This window comes from Dendropsophus ebraccatus, chromosome 4 (assembly GCF_027789765.1).
Source record: "Dendropsophus ebraccatus isolate aDenEbr1 chromosome 4, aDenEbr1.pat, whole genome shotgun sequence".
Classification (NCBI taxonomy): domain Eukaryota; kingdom Metazoa; phylum Chordata; class Amphibia; order Anura; family Hylidae; genus Dendropsophus; species Dendropsophus ebraccatus.
The window spans coordinates 1,087,254-1,107,700 of NC_091457.1; the positions used below are offsets into that span (position 1 = coordinate 1,087,254).

Consider the following 20,447-nt stretch of genomic DNA (forward strand, 5'->3'; position numbering starts at 1 on the left):
AGTGTGTGTGTATACACTGCACAGTACCACTTCCCTCAGTGTCTGTATGTATATAGACTGCACAGTACCACTTCCCTCAGTGTCTGTATGTATATACACTGCACAGTACCACTTCCCTCAGTGTCTGTATGTATACACTGCACAGTACCACTTCCCTCAGTGTCTGTATGTATATACACTGCACAGTACCACTTCCCTCAGTGTGTGTGTATGTATAGACTGCACAGTACCACTTCCCTCAGTGTCAGTATGTATATACACTGCACAGTACCACTTCCCTCAGTGTCTGTATGTATATACACTGCACAGTACCACTTCCCTCAGTGTCTGTATGTATATACACTGCACAGTACCACTTCCCTCAGTGTGTGTGTGTATGTATACACTGCACAGTACCACTTCCCTCAGTGTCTGTATATACACTGCACAGTACCACTTCCCTCAGTGTCTGTATGTATATACACTGCACAGTACCACTTCCCTCAGTGTGTATGTATATACACTGCACAGTACCACTTCCCTCAGTGTCTGTATGTATATACACTGCACAGTACCACTTCCCTCAGTGTGTATGTATATACACTGCACAGTACCACTTCCCTCAGTGTGTGTGTATGTATACACTGCACAGTACCACTTCCCTCAGTGTCTGTATGTATATACACTGCACAGTACCACTTCCCTCAGTGTCTGTATGTATATACACTGCACAGTACCACTTCCCTCAGTGTGTGTGTATGTATACACTGCACAGTACCACTTCCCTCAGTGTCTGTATATACACTGCACAGTACCACTTCCCTCAGTGTCTGTATGTATATACACTGCACAGTACCACTTTCCTCAGTGTCTGTATGTATAGACTGCACAGTACCACTTCCCTCAGTGTCTGTATATACACTGCACAGTACCACTTCCCTCAGTGTCTGTATGTATATACACTGCACAGTACCACTTCCCTCAGTGTCTGTATGTATATACACTGCACAGTACCACTTCCCTCAGTGTCTGTATGTATATACACTGCACAGTACCACTTCCCTCAGTGTCTGTATGTATATACACTGCACAGTACCACTTCCCTCAGTGTCTGTATGTATATACACTGCACAGTACCACTTCCCTCAGTGTCTGTATGTATATACACTGCACAGTACCACTTCCCTCAGTGTCTGTATGTATATACACTGCACAGTACCACTTCCCTCAGTGTCTGTATGTATATACACTGCACAGTACCACTTCCCTCAGTGTCTGTATGTATATACACTGCACAGTACCACTTTCCTCAGTGTCTGTATATATACACTGCACAGTACCACTTCCCTCAGTGTCTGTATATATATACACTGCACAGTACCACTTCCCTCAGTGTCTGTATGTATATACACTGCACAGTACCACTTCCCTCAGTGTCTGTATGTATATACACTGCACAGTACCACTTCCCTCAGTGTGTATGTGTATATACACTGCACAGTACCACTTCCCTCAGTGTGTGTGTATGTATATACACTGCACAGTACCACTTCCCTCAGTGTCTGTATATATATACACTGCACAGTACCACTTCCCTCAGTGTCTGTATGTATAGACTGCACAGTACCACTTCCCTCAGTGTCTGTATATACACTGCACAGTACCACTTTCCTCAGTGTCTGTATGTATATACACTGCACAGTACCACTTCCCTCAGTGTCTGTATGTATATACTGCACAGTACCACTTCCCTCAGTGTCTGTATATATATACACTGCACAGTACCACTTCCCTCAGTGTGTGTGTATATACTGCACAGTACCACTTCCCTCAGTGTCTGTATGTATATACTGCACAGTACCACTTCCCTCAGTGTCTGTATGTATATACACTGCACAGTACCACTTCCCTCAGTGTGTGTGTATATACTGCACAGTACCACTTCCCTCAGTGTCTGTATGTATACACTGCACAGTACCACTTCCCTCAGTGTCTGTATGTATATACACTGACTCAGAACCTGACTTGTAGACCACCTCACACATTCTAGTGGACTGTATATTGTTGTCAAGTTGCAAGCTTTTAAGTTCAAGTTCAGAAGAGTAAGCCTCATTAAAAGGCTAGCCAAGTGAGGCTGAAGTACTGAGTCAGACTGTATATGGTTGTCAGACTGTATATGGTTGTCAGACTGTATATGGTTGTCAGACTGTATGTGGTTGTCAGACTGTATATGGTTGTCAGACTGTATATGGTTGTCAGACTGTATATGGTTGTCAGACTGTATGTGGTTGTCAGACTGTATGTGGTTGTCAGACTGTATATGGTTGTCAGACTGTATGTGGTTGTCAGACTGTATATGGTTGTCAGACTGTATATGGTTGTCAGACTGTATGTGGTTGTCAGACTGTATATGGTTGTTAGACTGTATATGGTTGTCAAGTTGCAAGTTTCCATGTTGAACGTTTTCAAACTAAGAAAAGAAAGAATCTAAAGGAGGAGGAGGAGGAGGAGGAGGCTGCCGCGGCCTCTGCACACAGTAAGTCCCATTTAACATAACATTAATTTTACATGTTTTAAAATGTTGGCGACCAAATATTCTATTTGGCGCCTAAATTTTTCAGGTTAGGAGCCAATGGCTCCTAGGTAAATTTTTTAGTCTGGAGCCCTGCATATTACCAATGGAGTGCTCACTATGGCGTTTTATCCCTTTCTGAGAATGTATTAATGAAAGTAATTTTTTCAGCCGCAATTTAGGTTCTAGACTGCTGATGCTGTAATTTGCTGTTAGGGTATGTTCACAATGAAACACACAAAAAAGGCAAATTTGGTCAGCTCTCCTAGAACACCATTGACACTAGGCAGGAGCACGCTGCTATGGCTGAAATTACCAACACACAAAAACACTGAAAAGTGCAACAGCTCACCGCAATGGCAAGATGCAGACCCACTACAGATCTGAAAAACACTAAAAGCACCCCCTCCCCCCAACTGCTTAAAAATGTCCATAAAAATAAGGAGGTTCTTAGTTACCATTTGTAAATTGCGTAAACCATCCCACCAACAATAAGGTGCCCTCATGCTTGGGATGGTCTCAACAACGATTAGGTGGCCTCATGCTCGGGATGGTCTCACCAACGATAAGGTGACCTCATGCTCGGGATGGTCTCACCAACGATAAGGTGGCCTCATGTTTGGGATGGTCCCACCAACAATAAGGTGGCCTTATGCTCGGGATGGTCTCACCAACGATAAGGTGGCCTCATGCTTGGGATGGTCCAAGCCACTATAAGGTGGCCTCATGCTCGGGATGACCTCACCAACGATAAGGTGGCCTCATGCTCGGGATGGTCTCACCAACAATAAGGTGGCCTCATGCTCGGGATGGTCCCACCAACGCTAAGGTGGCCTTATGTTTGGGATGGTCCCACCAACAATAAGGTGGCCTCATGCTTGGGATGGTCCCACCAACAATAAGGTGGCCTCATGCTCGGGATGGTCCCACCAACAATAAGGTGGCCTCATGCTCGGGATGGTCCCACCAACAATAAGGTGGCCTTATGCTCGGGATGGTCCCACCAACAATAAGGTGGCTTCATGCTCGGGATGGTCCCACCAACAATAAGGTGGCCTCATGCTCGGGATGGTCCCACCAACAATAAGGTGGCCTCATGCTCGGGATGGTCCCACCAACAATAAGGTGGCCTCATGCTCGGGATGGTCCCACCAACAATAAGGTGGCCTCATGCTCGGGATGGTCCCACCAACAATAAGGTGGCCTCATGCTCGGGATGGTCCCACCAACAATAAGGTGGCCTCATGCTCGGGATGGTCCCACCAACAATAAGGTGGCCTCATGCTCGGGATTGAGCTACACTGTACTTTAGCCTCTCCATGGCATATAATAAGCCTATGCTCTGAGCATGCAGGATCCATCTAAAACAAATATAATAACCCCCAGGGTGGGATAGGTGGAGTGCATGACCAAGTAGAGGCAGCCACTCCCCCATCTGGAACACAAAATAAGGGCATCTTGCCATTGTGGTGAGCTGTGTTTTGGGGTGTTTTCAAATTTAGTCATAGCAATGTGCTCCTGCCTAGTGTGAATGGTGTTCTTGGTGAGCTGACCAAATTTGTCTTTTTCCTGTGTTCCAGATGGGGGAATGGCTGGCTCTTCTTGGATGCACTCCACCTATCCCACCCTGGGGGTTATTATATTTGCCAGTATTAGTTGGGTCCTGCATGCCCAGAGTATAGGCTTATTATATGCCATGGAGAGGCTAGTATAGTGTTGCCCCATCCCGAGCGTGAGGCCACCTTATCGTGGTGGGACCATCCCGAGCGTGAGGCCACCTTATTGTGGTGGGACCATCCCGAGCGTGAGGCCACCTTATTGTGGTGGGACCATCCCGAGCGCGAGGCCACCTTATTGTGGTGGGACCATCCCGAGCGTGAGGCCACCTTATTGTTGGTGGGACCATCCCGAGCGTGAGGCCACCTTATTGTTGGTGGGACCATCCAGAGCGTGAGGCCACCTTATTGTTGGTGGGACCATCCCGAGCGTGAGGCCACCTTATCGTGGTGGTATGCTTGACTTTATTTGCAAATGGTAACCAAGAGCCTCAGTAATTTAATGGAGATTTTTTTAGCAGTTGGGGGGTGGGGTGGGGGCTGCTTTTAGTGATTTTCATATCAGTATCTTGCCATTGCGGTGAGCTGTTGCATTTCTCCGTGTTTTTGCATGTTTACACTGATCCCTCCCATAGACACATTGTTTGACACTGAGGCAGGTGGGATTCCATGGCGAGGCGCTCCGCCGCGGGATTCCGCTGATTATGCTCAGTGTGAAGAATACACACAGTACCTTTTCTATATCTATCTTTGCTTCCAGAATGTAGAAAAATGCTTTCATTCTCTGATGTCAAAGAGGCTTTTCCAGGCCCCTGTAGTCCTGAGGGCTATGTTTTTTCCTCGCTCCCCCTCTCATCCCTATCTTGGAGCTTGGCTTCCAGCTGAATATCAAGCAGGGTCAGGTATGGGAAGGGCGGTTACAGCCTGCAGCCCTCCCTCACTATTTTATCCCTTTGCAGGGTCCAGCCCTTGGGATGTTAATGGGCTCTCTTTTTTTTTTTTTTACTGCTTTGTGGTTTATCTGTACGCAGCTGGTTGTTTGACTATTCTATACAGCTGACGGGCCCTGTGATTAGCTTAGGGAACATGACCCAGCTGTGGGCTGCCGCCTAGGACATGTCATCCTGACAGGCAGAGACAGCGGGCTGGGTTCAGGACAGGGCTCGCTGTACTCCTACAGATGCGACAACAGGTTTATATCGGTCATTGACCTCAGAGCGGTTTCTTACCCGGTAGCTGTACATAATGGCTTTTCCTGAGCGGCTCTCTCATGTCCTTGTGGATCACAGAGCAGGTGTAGGCCTTGGCGTAGTCCAGGGCGGTAGCAGTAAACCGCAGTGAGCAGGATACGGAGCCGTCCTTCTCGGGGATTTGCTTCTCTTCTTGTCCCTTCTCCAGAGGTTTCTCCCCTCGTAACCACTGAACCTTTATGTCTTGTGGATGAGCGTTGGTCACCTTACAGCGCAGAGTCACAGGCTGCCCATAGCTGGGGTCCTGGGGGTCACTGGTGATGTCACCAAGAGCCGGGAATCCTGGGAAGGATGAGAACACATTTTATAATAAGAAACTTACAGTTGGAAACCCCCTTTAAACCTAAATTTCTTGTTTTCTATACATGTATAGTCAAGAAGTACCTAACTAAGATGCACAGATATCTTTGGTATATATGACAGACCGAGGCAGATATAAAAAATGGCAAATCAGTGGACTTATTGGTGAGGAGACCCAGGAATCACTGATCTTCAGAACACACCTGCGGCCCAGAGACATGGATACTGACACCAGCTGGATACAACTACGATGTACTTCCCTTTAGACTAAGGTTACACAGAGATTCCTGATCCAGCGACCAGAAACTCCATCACTTATACGAGCGACAGCGACCCCTGGATGGTTTCTTTGTGACTGCGGGAAGTAGACTTGTAGAATGGCTCGGATAAACAACAACCAGAAATGCAGAGGTAACATTTCACACCAACAGGGACAGAAAATCCAATTGGCAGAATACTGCTATATACCAGAGACTTCCCAAATCAAATACTAAAGCCCACATACTGTAGACTGAACAATACGTAGCAGAAGCCAGTCTATGTAGCAGCAGAGGCTTCATATATCACCTATAACCAGACACAACAATAACCTGCCATAGAACAGTTCTCTAGTAGGCACTAACCGTGCTGCTGAAGATGGCATGAGAGGACCAATCCCACCATGTCTAAGGGTCCTATTCCACGGGCCGAGGAGGGCCCGATCAACGATGTAAACGAGCGGCGATCTGCTAGATCGCCGCTCGTTTACTGGGCCTATTCCACGGCCCGATGATCGTTGAGCGAGGTCTGCAAGGACATAATTACCGATGTCCTTGCAGCATCATACATTACCTGGCTGCAGGGCTTGTCCTCCGCTCCGTCTCCTCCCCGGGTCCCCCGCGCTCTATCTTCTGAATGGCGGGTCAGCTGACAGGCCACACTCAGCCAATCACAGGCTGCGGCGGTCCCGGCCTGTGATTGGCTGAGCGCTCCGTCAGCTGACCAGCCATTCAGAAGATAGAGCGCGCGGGACCCGGGGATGAAGACAGCGCAGAGAAGAAGCCCTGCAGCAAGGTAATGGATGATGATGCTGCTGCTGTTTCTTAAATCGTCGGTCGCCCGCCGCGCACCGCTATTCAACCGTAGCGATGCGCAGTGGGGGAACGATGATTTTAGGTCTGGCCCTAAATGAACGATCAGCCGATGACACGATCATCGGCTGATCGTTCTCTCTATTTCACCGAACGATAATCGGCCGAATCAGGCCAAATGGGCCCGATCCGGCCGATTATCGTCACTGTGGAATAGGGCCCTAACAGTCAGTGGTTGAAATGGCACTGTACTGGGTATGACGGAGCAGATAGAGTTATAATATCCATGGGACGAGAGATGCTTGCTCTAATCCAGAGTCTCTACTGAGAGGAAGGAAGATAGAGTTTAGCCTCTCAGAGGAAGGAAAGTGTTGTACTCCCTATATGCAAAGTGTTGTAAAAGCTACCCTCTGTGGTTAGTAGAGGGGTATGTGAGAGGACTATCTGTAGACCACTTGTCATACCTACATCTCCCGTGAAGAATCCTGAACCAGCAGGACTTGACGTGTTTTCCTTCCAAGCATTCTGTCCAAGGTATACCCCTTCTAAGTTTTCTGAGAGTGGACTGGAGTAGGAGTCTACAACATGCACCCCATTCATGGGAGAAATGGTAGCAGGATATAAGTGGATGTGAGATGCCACCTCTAAGGCTCAGTTCACACTGTGTTAGTTGCTCCATTATATGGCTTGTTTAAAATTCTGGAACAAAAAATGCTGCATGCAGAGATCTGTTTGGCTGAGTCAGTGCCATGTAGGCTCCAAACGTTCTCTGACTAGTCTGAGCTCTACCAGGATCCAGTTACTGCCTGCTCTGTGCCCACCTTCACCACCATCAGAGGCTACTCCTCCGGGCACATTATTACCACCACCTGTGCAGCCTCCTCATCACAGTGATTGGCTGAGCGGGCCGTCACTGCCAGACGAGTCCATCTCAGGAGTGGAGGTGGGATCGCTCAGCAGAGGACCCGAAGATGACATCGAACACCAGGGAAGCACGTAGAGGTAAGGATAGCCTCTTTATTTTCTCCACCAGGACAGCAACATATTAAAAGTTTACTTTGGGTGGAATACCTTTTTACTTCATAAGGCTATGTTCACACTACGTATATGTCCGGCCGCATATTTTTCGCGGCCGGACATATACGCTTAAAACGCGTACGGTCCGCGAACTTACGCCCGTAAGCTACGTACGCTTCCCGAGCGGCGTACGTAGCGATCTGACAGCGGTCTTTTACTTGGATATCTTCGCCGCGCCCCGGACACCCCACAGAACCTTTTGGATCAGCACAAAAAGCTGAAAAAATGAAGAAATCACCACTACGTGCGGGACCGCATGTTACGCTACGGGCGTAAGTTACAGCATTTCCATCCCGAAACAATGGTCTGGTTCATTTTTTACGGCGCCGCATACGATCCTGGCGTAAGTTCGTATGTCGTGTGAACTGTGCCGCCGTAGATCGTATACTTTCCATTGTACGCCAACTACGTAAATCTCCGGCCTCTTATTCACAGAGCGCGCTACGGCCGGAAACTTACGTAGTGTGAACATAGCCTAAAACTGTAACCATCTTAATGATTTGTATTTAGTTAGAAAATGTTTTTATAATTTTCTATCATCGTAATGTCAGACTCTGTTTCATATTCAGTGACTGAGGCCACAAGTCGTGGAGGGGGGTGGGGGGGTCACTGACAATGAGGAATCCCCTTAAACATGGAACGAAGCCAGGGATTTGGGGAGACCCAGCCCAAGTGAACTGTGCCTACAGCCGTGTATGTACCCATAATACCAGAGTTTACCTCTGCTCCTAATGAACATACCGTAAATTTAACCAGGTGCCAAGAAATGGGCTAATTAAAAATATTTTTTTCCTCTTGAATTAAAAGTTGGGTAAATTACAAATGCTACTAACAAATCCAAATCATATGGTAATCTACAGATAAGATGTATGACACCCTAACACTGCTGGCTGGAGTTAACCGGAGCAATAGTGCCCCCTAGACTGTATAAATCATACGGTTATTAGAAAATCTTCAGATGTTTATCTCCCAAAACAAAACCAACCATTATTCCACTATAGGGAATAGCTGGATTTTTGTCAGTATGTAAACAAGTTAGTCAGGAAAGGACCCCCAGATGGTCCAGAATGGCCCTTATTTCTAAGCATGAGCAGTGGGATAGTGTGGGACCCGCTGTGTGTACTGCTGGGTAAGGGGAATTATAAATGCCGCCACTGTCATGCCATGTTGGAAGAAAAAAAAACAACGGCCTTCAGAGGTCCATCCATAACAAGGCCAGTAGCCCAGTCCCTTTCATTGGGGTGAGCACAGTATACACATAGGAGTACAATATATATACAGGCGGGAAAGGGGGGGGGGGGGTTGGTTCATTAGGTGATAGTCCTACTGTGTTACTAAGGCTGGGTTCACACTATGTATATTTGAGGCTGTATTTGGTCCTCATGTCAGGTCCTCATAGCAACCAAAACCAGGAGTGGATTGAAAACACAGAAAGGATCTGGTCACATAATGATGAAATTGAGTGGATGGCCGCCATATAAGGGTAAATAAATTCCATTATTTCAATATAATATATATAATATAATATAATATAATATATATAAAATATTTCACATATTTGCCATTATATGACAGCCATCCACTCAATTACAACATTATGTAAACAGAGCCTTTCTGTGTTTTCAATCCACTCCTTGTTTTGGTTGCTATACAGCCTCAAACATACAGCCTCAAATATACGTAGTGTGAACATAGCCTAATTAGGCTACATGAGGAGCTACACCGTCCTGCGCGTGTACATGAACTGCACCGTCCTGCGTGTGGACATGAGCTGCATTGTCATGCATGTGTATATGAGGAGCTGCACCATCCTGCATGTGTACATGAGAAGCTGCGCCGTCCTTTGTACATGAGGATCTGCGCCATCATGTGTGTGTAAGTGAGGAGCTGCGCCGTCATGCGTGTGTACTTGAGGAGCTGCGCCGTCCTATGCGTGTGTATATGAGAAGCTGCACTGTCCTGTGCGTGTGTACGTGAGGAGCTGCACCATCCTGTGTGTGTATGTGAACTGTGCCGTCCTCTGTGTGGACATGAGCTGCATTGTCATGCATCTGTACATGAGGAGCTGCGCCATCCTGCGTGTGTACATGAGGAGCTGAACCGTCCTGTGCATGTACTTGAAGAGCTGCACCATCCTGTGCATGTACACGAGGAGCAGCACCATCCTGTGCATGTACACGAGGAGCTGCACCGTCCTTTGCGTGTACATGAGAAGCTGCGCCGTCCTTTGTACATGAGGAGCTGCGCCATCATGCGTGTGTATGTGAGGAGCTGCGCCGTCATGCGTGTGTACATGAGGAGCTGCGCCGTCATGCGTGTGTACTTGTGCTGCGCCGTCCTGCGTGTGTACATGAGCTGCGCCGTCCTGTGCGTGTACATGAGGAGCAGCGCCGTCACGCGTGTGTACATGAGGAGCTGCGCCGTCACGCGTGTGTACATGAGGAGCTGCGCCGTCACGCGTGTGTACATGAGGAGCTGCGCCGTCCTATGCACACGCACGTCATAATCAAAAAAGAAATAAAATAGCAAACTATCTCCAGATACAGTGACCTGTAATAAGTAGCAGATTACTGTAATAATAGTTATGTAAAAGAGAGGAATAGCATGAAGCATATAGGAGGCTGAGGGGATACTTACCTCCCAGGATCAGTCTGTGTCTCCTCACAATCGTCTTTCCACAATGAATCAGCTCCATCCGGAAATTCTCCTCATGACATCCGGCATCTGCAATAAACTCCACGGCCAACGTCCCCGAGAACCTTCCGGACCCCGGATCTTCCTGTATTATTTCTCTGCACATTTCTGGTCGCATCCGAGTTATATCCCTATACCAGGAGCACTGTATATCCTTAAGGTACAGATCATTGACATCACAGGACAAGGTCACCATCTTATTACGCTCAGGAGACGGAGGATCACAGCGAATCTCTGACACCTTGGGATCACACACTGCAAGAGAGAATTATATATATATATATATATATATATATATATATATATACACACATATACACACAATACAGTATAGACGGATATAGACAGCAGGGTCATATACAGCAGTGCTTCTCAATTCCAGTCCTCAGGCCTCACCAACAGCTCATGTTGAGGATTTCCTTAGTATCTCACAGGTGATACAATTATACTCAGTGCATCAGGTACTATCACAGGTGATACAATTATACTCAGTGCATCAGGTACTATCACAGGTGATACAATTATACTCAGTGCATCAGGTACTATCACAGGTGATACAATTATACTCAGTGCATCAGGTACTATCACAGGTGATACAATTATACTCAGTGCATCAGGAATTAGCACAGGTGATACAATTATACTAAGTGCATCAGGAATTAGCACAGGTGATACAGTTATACTCAGTGCATCAGGTACTATCACAGGTGATACAATTATACTCAGTGCATCAGGTACTATCACAGGTGATACAATTATACTCAGTGCATCAGGTACTATCACAGGTGATACAATTATACTCAGTGCATCAGGTACTATCACAGGTGATACAATTATACTCAGTGCATCAGGTACTATCACAGGTGATACAATTATACTAAGTGCATCAGGAATTAGCACAGGTGTCCTTTGTATGGGATATCTTAAAACCATGACCTGTTGGTGAGTCCTGAGGACTGGAATTGAGAAGTACTAATATACAGTACAGTATGGGGTCAGTGATGGGTGATATATATACAGTACAGTATGGGGTCAGTGATGGGTGATATATATACAGTACAGTATGGGGTCAGTGATGGGTGATATATATACAGTACAGTATGGGGTCAGTGATGGGTAATATATATATACAGTACAGTATGGGGTCAGTGATGGGTGATATATATACAGTACAGTATGGGGTCAGTGATGGGTGATATATATATACAGTACAGTATGGGGTCAGTGATGGGTGATATATATACAGTACAGTATGGGGTCAGTGATGGGTGATATATATACAGTACAGTATGGGGTCAGTGATGGGTGATATATATACAGTACAGTATGGGGTCAGTGATGGGTAATATATATATACAGTACAGTATGGGGTCAGTGATGGGTGATATATATACAGTACAGTATGGGGTCAGTGATGGGTGATACATATATACAGTACAGTATGGGGTCAGTGATGGGTGATATATATACAGTACAGTATGGGGTCAGTGATGGGTGATATATATACAGTACAGTATGGGGTCAGTGATGGGTGATATATATATACAGTACAGTATGGGGTCAGTGATGGGTGATATATATACAGTACAGTATGGGGTCAGTGATGGGTGATACATATATACAGTACAGTATGGGGTCAGTGATGGGTGATATATATACAGTACAGTATGGGGTCAGTGATGGGTGATACATATATACAGTACAGTATGGGGTCAGTGATGGGTGATATATATACAGTACAGTATGGGGTCAGTGATGGGTGATATATATACAGTACAGTATGGGGTCAGTGATGGGTGATATATATATATACAGTACAGTATGGGGTCAGTGATGGGTGATATATATACAGTACAGTATGGGGTCAGTGATGGGTGATATATATATATATACAGTACAGTATGGGGTCAGTGATGGGTGATATATATATACAGTACAGTATGGGGTCAGTGATGGGTGATATATATATACAGTACAGTATGGGGTCAGTGATGGGTAATATATATATATATATATATATATATATACAGTACAGTATGGGGTGATGGGTGATATATATATACAGTACAGTATGGGGTCAGTGATGGGTGATATATATATATATATATACAGTACAGTATGGGGTCAGTGATGGGTGATATATATACAGTACAGTATGGGGTCAGTGATGGGTGATATATATACACAGTACAGTATGGGGTCAGTGATGGGTAATATATATATACAGTACAGTATGGGGTCAGTGATGGGTGATACATATATACAGTACAGTATGGGGTCAGTGATGGGTGATATATATACAGTACAGTATGGGGTCAGTGATGGGTGATATATATACAGTACAGTATGGGGTCAGTGATGGGTGATATATATACAGTACAGTATGGGGTCAGTGATGGGTAATATATATATATACAGTACAGTATGGGGTCAGTGATGGGTAATATATATACAGTACAGTATGGGGTCAGTGATGGGTGATATATATATACAGTACAGTATGGGGTCAGTGATGGGTGATATATATACAGTACAGTATGGGGTCAGTGATGGGTGATACATATATACAGTACAGTATGGGGTCAGTGATGGGTGATATATATACAGTACAGTATGGGGTCAGTGATGGGTAATATATATATACAGTACAGTATGGGGTCAGTGATGGGTGATATATATACAGTACAGTATGGGGTCAGTGATGGGTAATATATATATATACAGTACAGTATGGGGTCAGTGATGGGTGATATATATACAGTACAGTATGGGGTCAGTGATGGGTGATATATATACAGTACAGTATGGGGTCAGTGATGGGTGATATATATACAGTACAGTATGGGGTCAGTGATGGGTGATATATATACAGTACAGTATGGGGTCAGTGATGGGTGATACATATATACAGTACAGTATGGGGTCAGTGATGGGTGATATATACAGTACAGCATGGAGTGATGTCAGGCAGAGTTATGGCGTCCCACCAGTATATAGGTGACATTATATAGGAGATCATTACTCACCTATATCTTCTAGCGTCCATGTGGCCGTTCTCGGGGCTCCGGTACTTTCATGTCTCACCTCACATGTGACTGTATTTCCCATATCGGCCATAGTTGGGGTGTAGGACATGGTGCTGGTGATGTGGTACAGTTTGGATGAGTACTGTAGGGCGGCCTCTGTGTTACAGTCCAGGGGCTCTCCATCTTTGTACCATGTGATGTCTATAGGTTCCGGGTAAAATGAATGGATCTTACAGGACAGGGTGATCTTGTCCCCCTCGTGTCTCTTCTCCACTGTCATCTTTATGGGATCCAGCACAGGAACAGCTGAGGGAGGACGACAGAGAGGATCAGACAGGATGGTACTCCCATCAGCTGTCCCCTCCCACCATCATCCCATCAGCTGTCCCCTCCCACCATCATCCCATCAGCTGTCCCCTCCCATCATCATCCCATCAGCTGTCCCCTCCCACCATCATCCCATCAGCTGTCCCCTCCCACCATCATCCCATCAGCTGTCCCCTCCCACCATCATCCCATCAGCTGTCCCCTCCCACCATCATCCCATCAGCTGTCCCCTCCCATCATCATCCCATCAGCTGTCCCCTCCCACCATCATCCCATCAGCTGTCCCCTCCCACCATCATCCCTTCAGCTGTCCCATCCCATCAGCTGTCCCCTCCCACCATCATCCCATCAGCTGTCCCATCCCATTAGCTGTCCCCTCCCACCATCATCCCATCAGCTGTCCCCTCCCACCATCATCCCATCAGCTGTCCCCTCCCACCATCATCCTATCAGCTGTCCCCTCCCACCATCATCCTATCAGCTGTCCCATCCCATCAGCTGTCCCCTCCCACCATCATCCCATCAGCTGTCCCATCCCATCAGCTGTCCCCTCCCACCATCATCCCATCAGCTGTCCCCTCCCACCATCATCCTATCAGCTGTCCCATCCCATCAGCTGTCCCCTCCCACCATCATCCCTTCAGCTGTCCCCTCCCATCATCCCATCAGCTGTCCCCTCCCACCATCATCCCATCAGATGTCCCCTCCCACCATCATCCCATCAGATGTCCCCTCCCACCATCATCCCATCAGATGTCCCCTCCCACCATCATCCCATCAGCTGTCCCCTCCCACCATCATCCCATCAGCTGTCCCCTCCCATCATCATCCCATCAGCTGTCCCCTCCCACCATCATCCCATCAGCTGTCCCCTCCCACCATCATCCCATCAGCTGTCCCCTCCCACCATCATCCCTTCAGCTGTCCCCTCCCACCATCAGCTGTCCCCTCCCACCATCATCCCTTCAGCTGTCCCCTCCCACCATCATCCCATCAGCTGTCCCCTTCCACCATCATCCCATCAGCTGTCCCCTCCCATCATCCCATCAGCTGTCCCCTCCCACCATCATCCCTTCAGCTGTCCCCTCCCATCATCATCCCATCAGCTGTCCCATCCCATCAGCTGTCCCCTCCCACCATCATCCCATCAGCTGTCCCCTCCCACCATCATCCCTTCAGCTGTCCCCTCCCACCATCATCCCTTCAGCTGTCCCCTCCCATCATCATCCCATCAGCTGTCCCATCCCATCAGCTGTCCCCTCCCACCATCATCCCATCAGCTGTCCCCTCCCACCATCATCCCTTCAGCTGTCCCCTCCCACCATCATCCCATCAGCTGTCCCCTCCCATCATCATCCCATCAGCTGTCCCCTCCCATCATCCCATCAGCTGTCCCCTCCCACCATCATCCCTTCAGCTGTCCCCTCCCACCATCAGCTGTCCCCTCCCACCATCATCCCATCAGCTGTCCCCTCCCACCATCATCCCATCAGCTGTCCCCTCCCACCATCATCCCATCAGCTGTCCCCTCCCACCATCATCCCTTCAGCTGTCCCCTCCCACCATCATCCCATCAGCTGTCCCCTCCCACCATCATCCCTTCAGCTGTCCCATCCCATCAGCTGTCCCCTCCCACCATCATCCCATCAGCTGTCCCCTCCCATCATCATCCCATCAGCTGTCCCCTCCCATCATCCCATCAGCTGTCCCCTCCCATCATCCCATCAGCTGTCCCCTCCCACCATCATCGCTTCAGCTGTCCCCTCCCACCATCAGCTGTCCCCTCCCACCATCATCCCATCAGCTGTCCCCTCCCACCATCATCCCATCAGCTGTCCCCTCCCACCATCATCCCATCAGCTGTCCCCTCCCATCAGCTGTCCCCTCCCATCATCATCCCATCAGCTGTCCCCTCCCATCATCCCATCAGCTGTCCCCTCCCATCATCCCATCAGCTGTCCCCTCCCATCATCATCCCATCAGCTGTCCCCTCCCATCATCCCATCAGCTGTCCCCTCCCATCATCCCATCAGCTGTCCCCTCCCATCATCCCATCAGCTGTCCCCTCCCACCATCATCCCTTCAGCTGTCCCCTCCCACCATCAGCTGTCCCCTCCCACCATCATCCCATCAGCTGTCCCCTCCCACCATCATCCCATCAGCTGTCCCCTCCCACCATCATCCCATCAGCTGTCCCCTCCCACCATCATCCCATCAGCTGTCCCCTCCCACCATCATCCCTTCAGCTGTCCCCTCCCACCATCATCCCATCAGCTGTCCCCTCCCACCATCATCCCTTCAGCTGTCCCCTCCCATCATCATCCCATCAGCTGTCCCCTCCCATCATCATCCCATCAGCTGTCCCCTCCCATCAGCTGTCCCCTCCCATCCCATCAGCTGTCCCCTCCCATCATCCCATCAGCTGTCCCCTCCCACCATCATCCCTTCAGCTGTCCCCTCCCACCATCATCCCATCAGCTGTCCCCTCCCACCATCATCCCTTCAGATGTCCCCTCCCACCATCATCCCATCAGCTGTCCCCTCCCACCATCATCCCATCAGCTGTCCCCTCCCACCATCATCCCATCAGCTGTCCCCTCCCACCATCATCCCATCAGCTGTCCCCTCCCACCATCATCCCATCAGCTGTCCCCTCCCACCATCATCCCATCAGCTGTCCCCTCCCACCATCATCCCTTCAGCTGTCCCCTCCCACCATCATCCCATGAGCTGTCCCCTCCCACCATCATCCCTTCAGCTGTCCCATCCCATCAGCTGTCCCCTCCCACCATCATCCCATCAGCTGTCCCCTCCCACCATCATCCCATCAGCTGTCCCCTCCCACCATCATCCCTTCAGCTGTCCCCTCCCATCATCATCCCATCAGCTGTCCCCTCCCATCATCCCATCAGCTGTCCCCTCCCATCATCATCCCATCAGCTGTCCCCTCCCATCATCCCATCAGCTGTCCCCTCCCATCCCATCAGCTGTCCTCTCCCATCATCCCATCAGCTGTCCCCTCCCACCATCATCCCTTCAGCTGTCCCCTCCCACCATCATCCCATTAGCTGTCCCCTCCCACCATCATCCCTTCAGCTGTCCCCTCCCACCATCATCCCATCAGCTGTCCCATCCCACCATCATCCCTTCAGCTGTCCTCTCCCATCATCCCATCAGCTTTCCAATCCCACCATCCCATCAGCTGTCCAATCCCACCATCATCCCATCAGCTGTCCCCTCCCATCATCCCATCAGCTGTCCCCTCCCACCATCATCCCTTCAGCTGTCCCCTCCCACCATCATCCCATCAGCTGTCCCCTTCCACCATCATCCCATCAGCTGTCCCCTCCCATCATCCCATCAGCTGTCCCCTCCCACCATCATCCCTTCAGCTGTCCCCTCCCACCATCATCCCATCAGCTGTCCCCTCCCACCATCATCCCATCAGCTGTCCCCTCCCACCATCATCCCATCAGCTGTCCCCTCCCACCATCATCCCATCAGCTGTCCCCTCCCACCATCATCCCATCAGCTGTCCCCTCCCACCATCATCCCTTCAGCTGTCCCATCCCACCAACCCATCAGCTGTCCCCTCCCACCATCCCATCAGCTGTCCCCTCCCACCATCCCATCAGCTGTCCCCTCCCATCATCCCATCAGCTGTCCCCTCCCACCATCATCCCTTCAGCTGTCCCCTCCCATCATCCCTTCAGCTGTCCCCTCCCATCATCCCATCAGCTGTCCCCTCCCACCATCATCCCATCAGCTGTCCCCTCCCACCATCATCCCATCAGCTGTCCCCTCCCACCATCATCCCATCAGCTGTCCCCTCCCACCATCATCCCATCAGCTGTCCCCTCCCACCATCATCCCATCAGCTGTCCCCTCCCACCATCATCCCATCAGCTGTCCCCTCCCACCATCATCCCATCAGCTGTCCCCTCCCATCATCCCTTCAGCTGTCCCCTCCCAACATCATCCCTTCAGCTGTCCCCTCCCACCATCATCCCTTCAGCTGTCCCCTCCCATCATCCCATCAGCTGTCCCCTCCCACCATCATCCCATCAGCTGTCCCCTCCCACCATCATCCCATCAGCTGTCCCCTCCCACCATCATCCCATCAGCTGTCCCATCCCATCAGCTGTCCCCTCCCACCATCATCCCATCAGCTGTCTCCTCCCACCATCATCCCTTTAGCTGTCCCCTCCCACCATCATCCCATCAGCTGTCCCATCCCATCAGCTGTCCCCTCCCACCATCATCCCATCAGCTGTCCCCTCCCACCATCATCCCTTCAGCTGTCCCCTCCCATCATCCCATCAGCTGTCCCCTCCCATCAGCTGTCCCCTCCCACCATCATCCCTTCAGCTGTCCCCTCCCACCATCATCCCTTCAGCTGTCCCCTCCCACCATCTTCCCATCAGCTATCCCCTCCCACCATCATCCCTTCAGCTGTCCCCTCTCACCATCATCCCTTCAGCTGTCCCCTCCCACCATCATCCCATCAGCTGTCCCCTCCCACCATCATCCCATCAGCTGTCCCCTCCCACCATCATCCCATCAGCTGTCCCCTCCCACCATCATCCCATCAGCTGTCCCCTCCCACCATCATCCCATCAGCTGTCCCCTCCCACCATCATCCGTTTAGCTGTCCCCTCCCACCATCATCCCATCAGCTGTCCCATCCCATCAGCTGTCCCCTCCCACCATCATCCCATCAGCTGTCCCCTCCCACCATCATCCCATCAGCTGTCCCCTCCCACCATCATCCCTTTAGCTGTCCCCTCCCACCATCATCCCATCAGCTGTCCCATCCCATCAGCTGTCCCCTCCCACCATCATCCCATCAGCTGTCCCCTCCCACCATCATCCCATCAGCTGTCCCCTCCCATCATCCCATCAGCTGTCCCCTCCCACCATCATCCCATCAGCTGTCCCCTCCCATCATCCCATCAGCTGTCCCCTCCCACCATCATCCCATCAGCTGTCCCCTCCCACCATCATCCCTTCAGCTGTCCCCTCCCACCATCATCCCATCAGCTGTCCCCTCCCACCATCATCCCTTCAGCTGTCCCCTCCCACCATCATCCCTTCAGCTGTCCCCTCCCACCATCATCCCATCAGCTGTCCCCTCCCATCATCCCTTCAGCTGTCCCCTCATCATCCCTTCAGCTGTGCCACTACAGTGACCCCGGTGAGGACCCGCTCCCTGTACCCTCCTTCTTCTCTATCTTCCCATTCTGTGGCGTAGTTTCACTTTGACAGGGAGATTTACACCACTGTTTTAAAGTATGATTCTCTTTCCCATAGCAACCAGTCACAGCTCCCATAGCAACCAGTCACAGCTCCCAACCAGTCACAGCTCCCATAGCAACCAGTCACAGCTCCCATAGCAACCAGTCACAGCTCCCATAGCAACCAGTCACAGCTCCCATAGCAACCAGTCACAGCTCCCAACCAGTCACAGCTCCCATAGCAACCAGTCACAGCTCCCATAGCAACCAGTCACAGCTCCCAACCAGTCACAGCTCCCATAGCAACCAGTCACATCTTAACTTTCATTTTATCAGAGAATTATGAGAGATATCCCCTGTACATGTCACCTGTATTATGAGAGATAACGTCCTCATACCCCTGTACGTCTTACCTGTAATGTCCTCATACCCCCCTGTACATCTCACCTGTAATGTCCTCATACCCCCCTGTACATCTCACCTGTAATGTCCTCATACCCCCTGTACATCTCACCTGTAATGTCCTCATACCCCCTGTACATCTCACCTGTAATGTCCTCATACCCCCTTTACATCTCACCTGTAATGTCCTCATACCCCCCCCTGTACATCTCACCTGTAATGTCCTCATACCTCCTGTACATCTCACCTGTAATGTCCTCATACCCCCTGTACATCTCACCTGTAATGTCCTCATACCCCCCCCCTGTACATCTCACCTGTAATGTCCTCATACCCCCCCTGTACATCTCACCTGTAATGTCCTCATACCCCCCCCTGTACATCTCACCTGTAATGTCCTCATACCCCCCCTGTACATCTCATCTGTAATGTCCTCATACCCCTCTGTACATCTCACCTGTAATGTCCTTATACCCCCTGTACATCTCACCTGTAATATCCTCATACCCCCCTGTACATCTCACCTGTAGTGTCCTCATACCCCCTGTACATGTCACCTGTAATGTCCTCATACCCCCTGTACATCTCACCTGTAATGTCCTCATACCCCTGTACATCTCACCTGTAATGTCCTCATAGCCCTGTACATCTCACCTGTAATGTCCTCATACCCCCCTGTACATCTCACCTGTAATGTCCTCATACCCCTGTACATCTCACCTGTAATGTCCTCATACCCCTGTACATCTCACCTGTAATGTCCTCATACCTCTCCTGTACATCTCACCTGTAATGTCCTCATACCCCCCTGTACATCTCACCTGTAATGTCCTCATACCCCTGTACATCTCACCTGTAATGTCCTCATACCCCTGTACATCTCACCTGTAATGTCCTCATACCCCCCTGTACATCTCACCTGTAATGTCCTCATACCCCTGTACATCTCACCTGTAATGT

The 20,447-nt window shown here is 49.6% G+C and overlaps 1 protein-coding gene across 1 annotated transcript in view; it reads right to left on the bottom strand.

The window, feature by feature from the left end:
* The window catches only part of LOC138787809 (titin-like), a 74,475-nt gene that overhangs the window by 20,035 nt on the left and 33,993 nt on the right, over positions 1-20,447 (bottom strand). The window contains exons 6-8 of the mRNA XM_069964993.1: positions 13,525-13,830; positions 10,442-10,753; positions 5,337-5,639 (exon numbers count right to left, since the gene is read on the bottom strand). Coding sequence (XP_069821094.1) covers positions 5,337-5,639; positions 10,442-10,753; positions 13,525-13,830 — 921 coding nt within the window. The remainder of the gene's footprint in view (positions 1-5,336; positions 5,640-10,441; positions 10,754-13,524; positions 13,831-20,447) is intronic.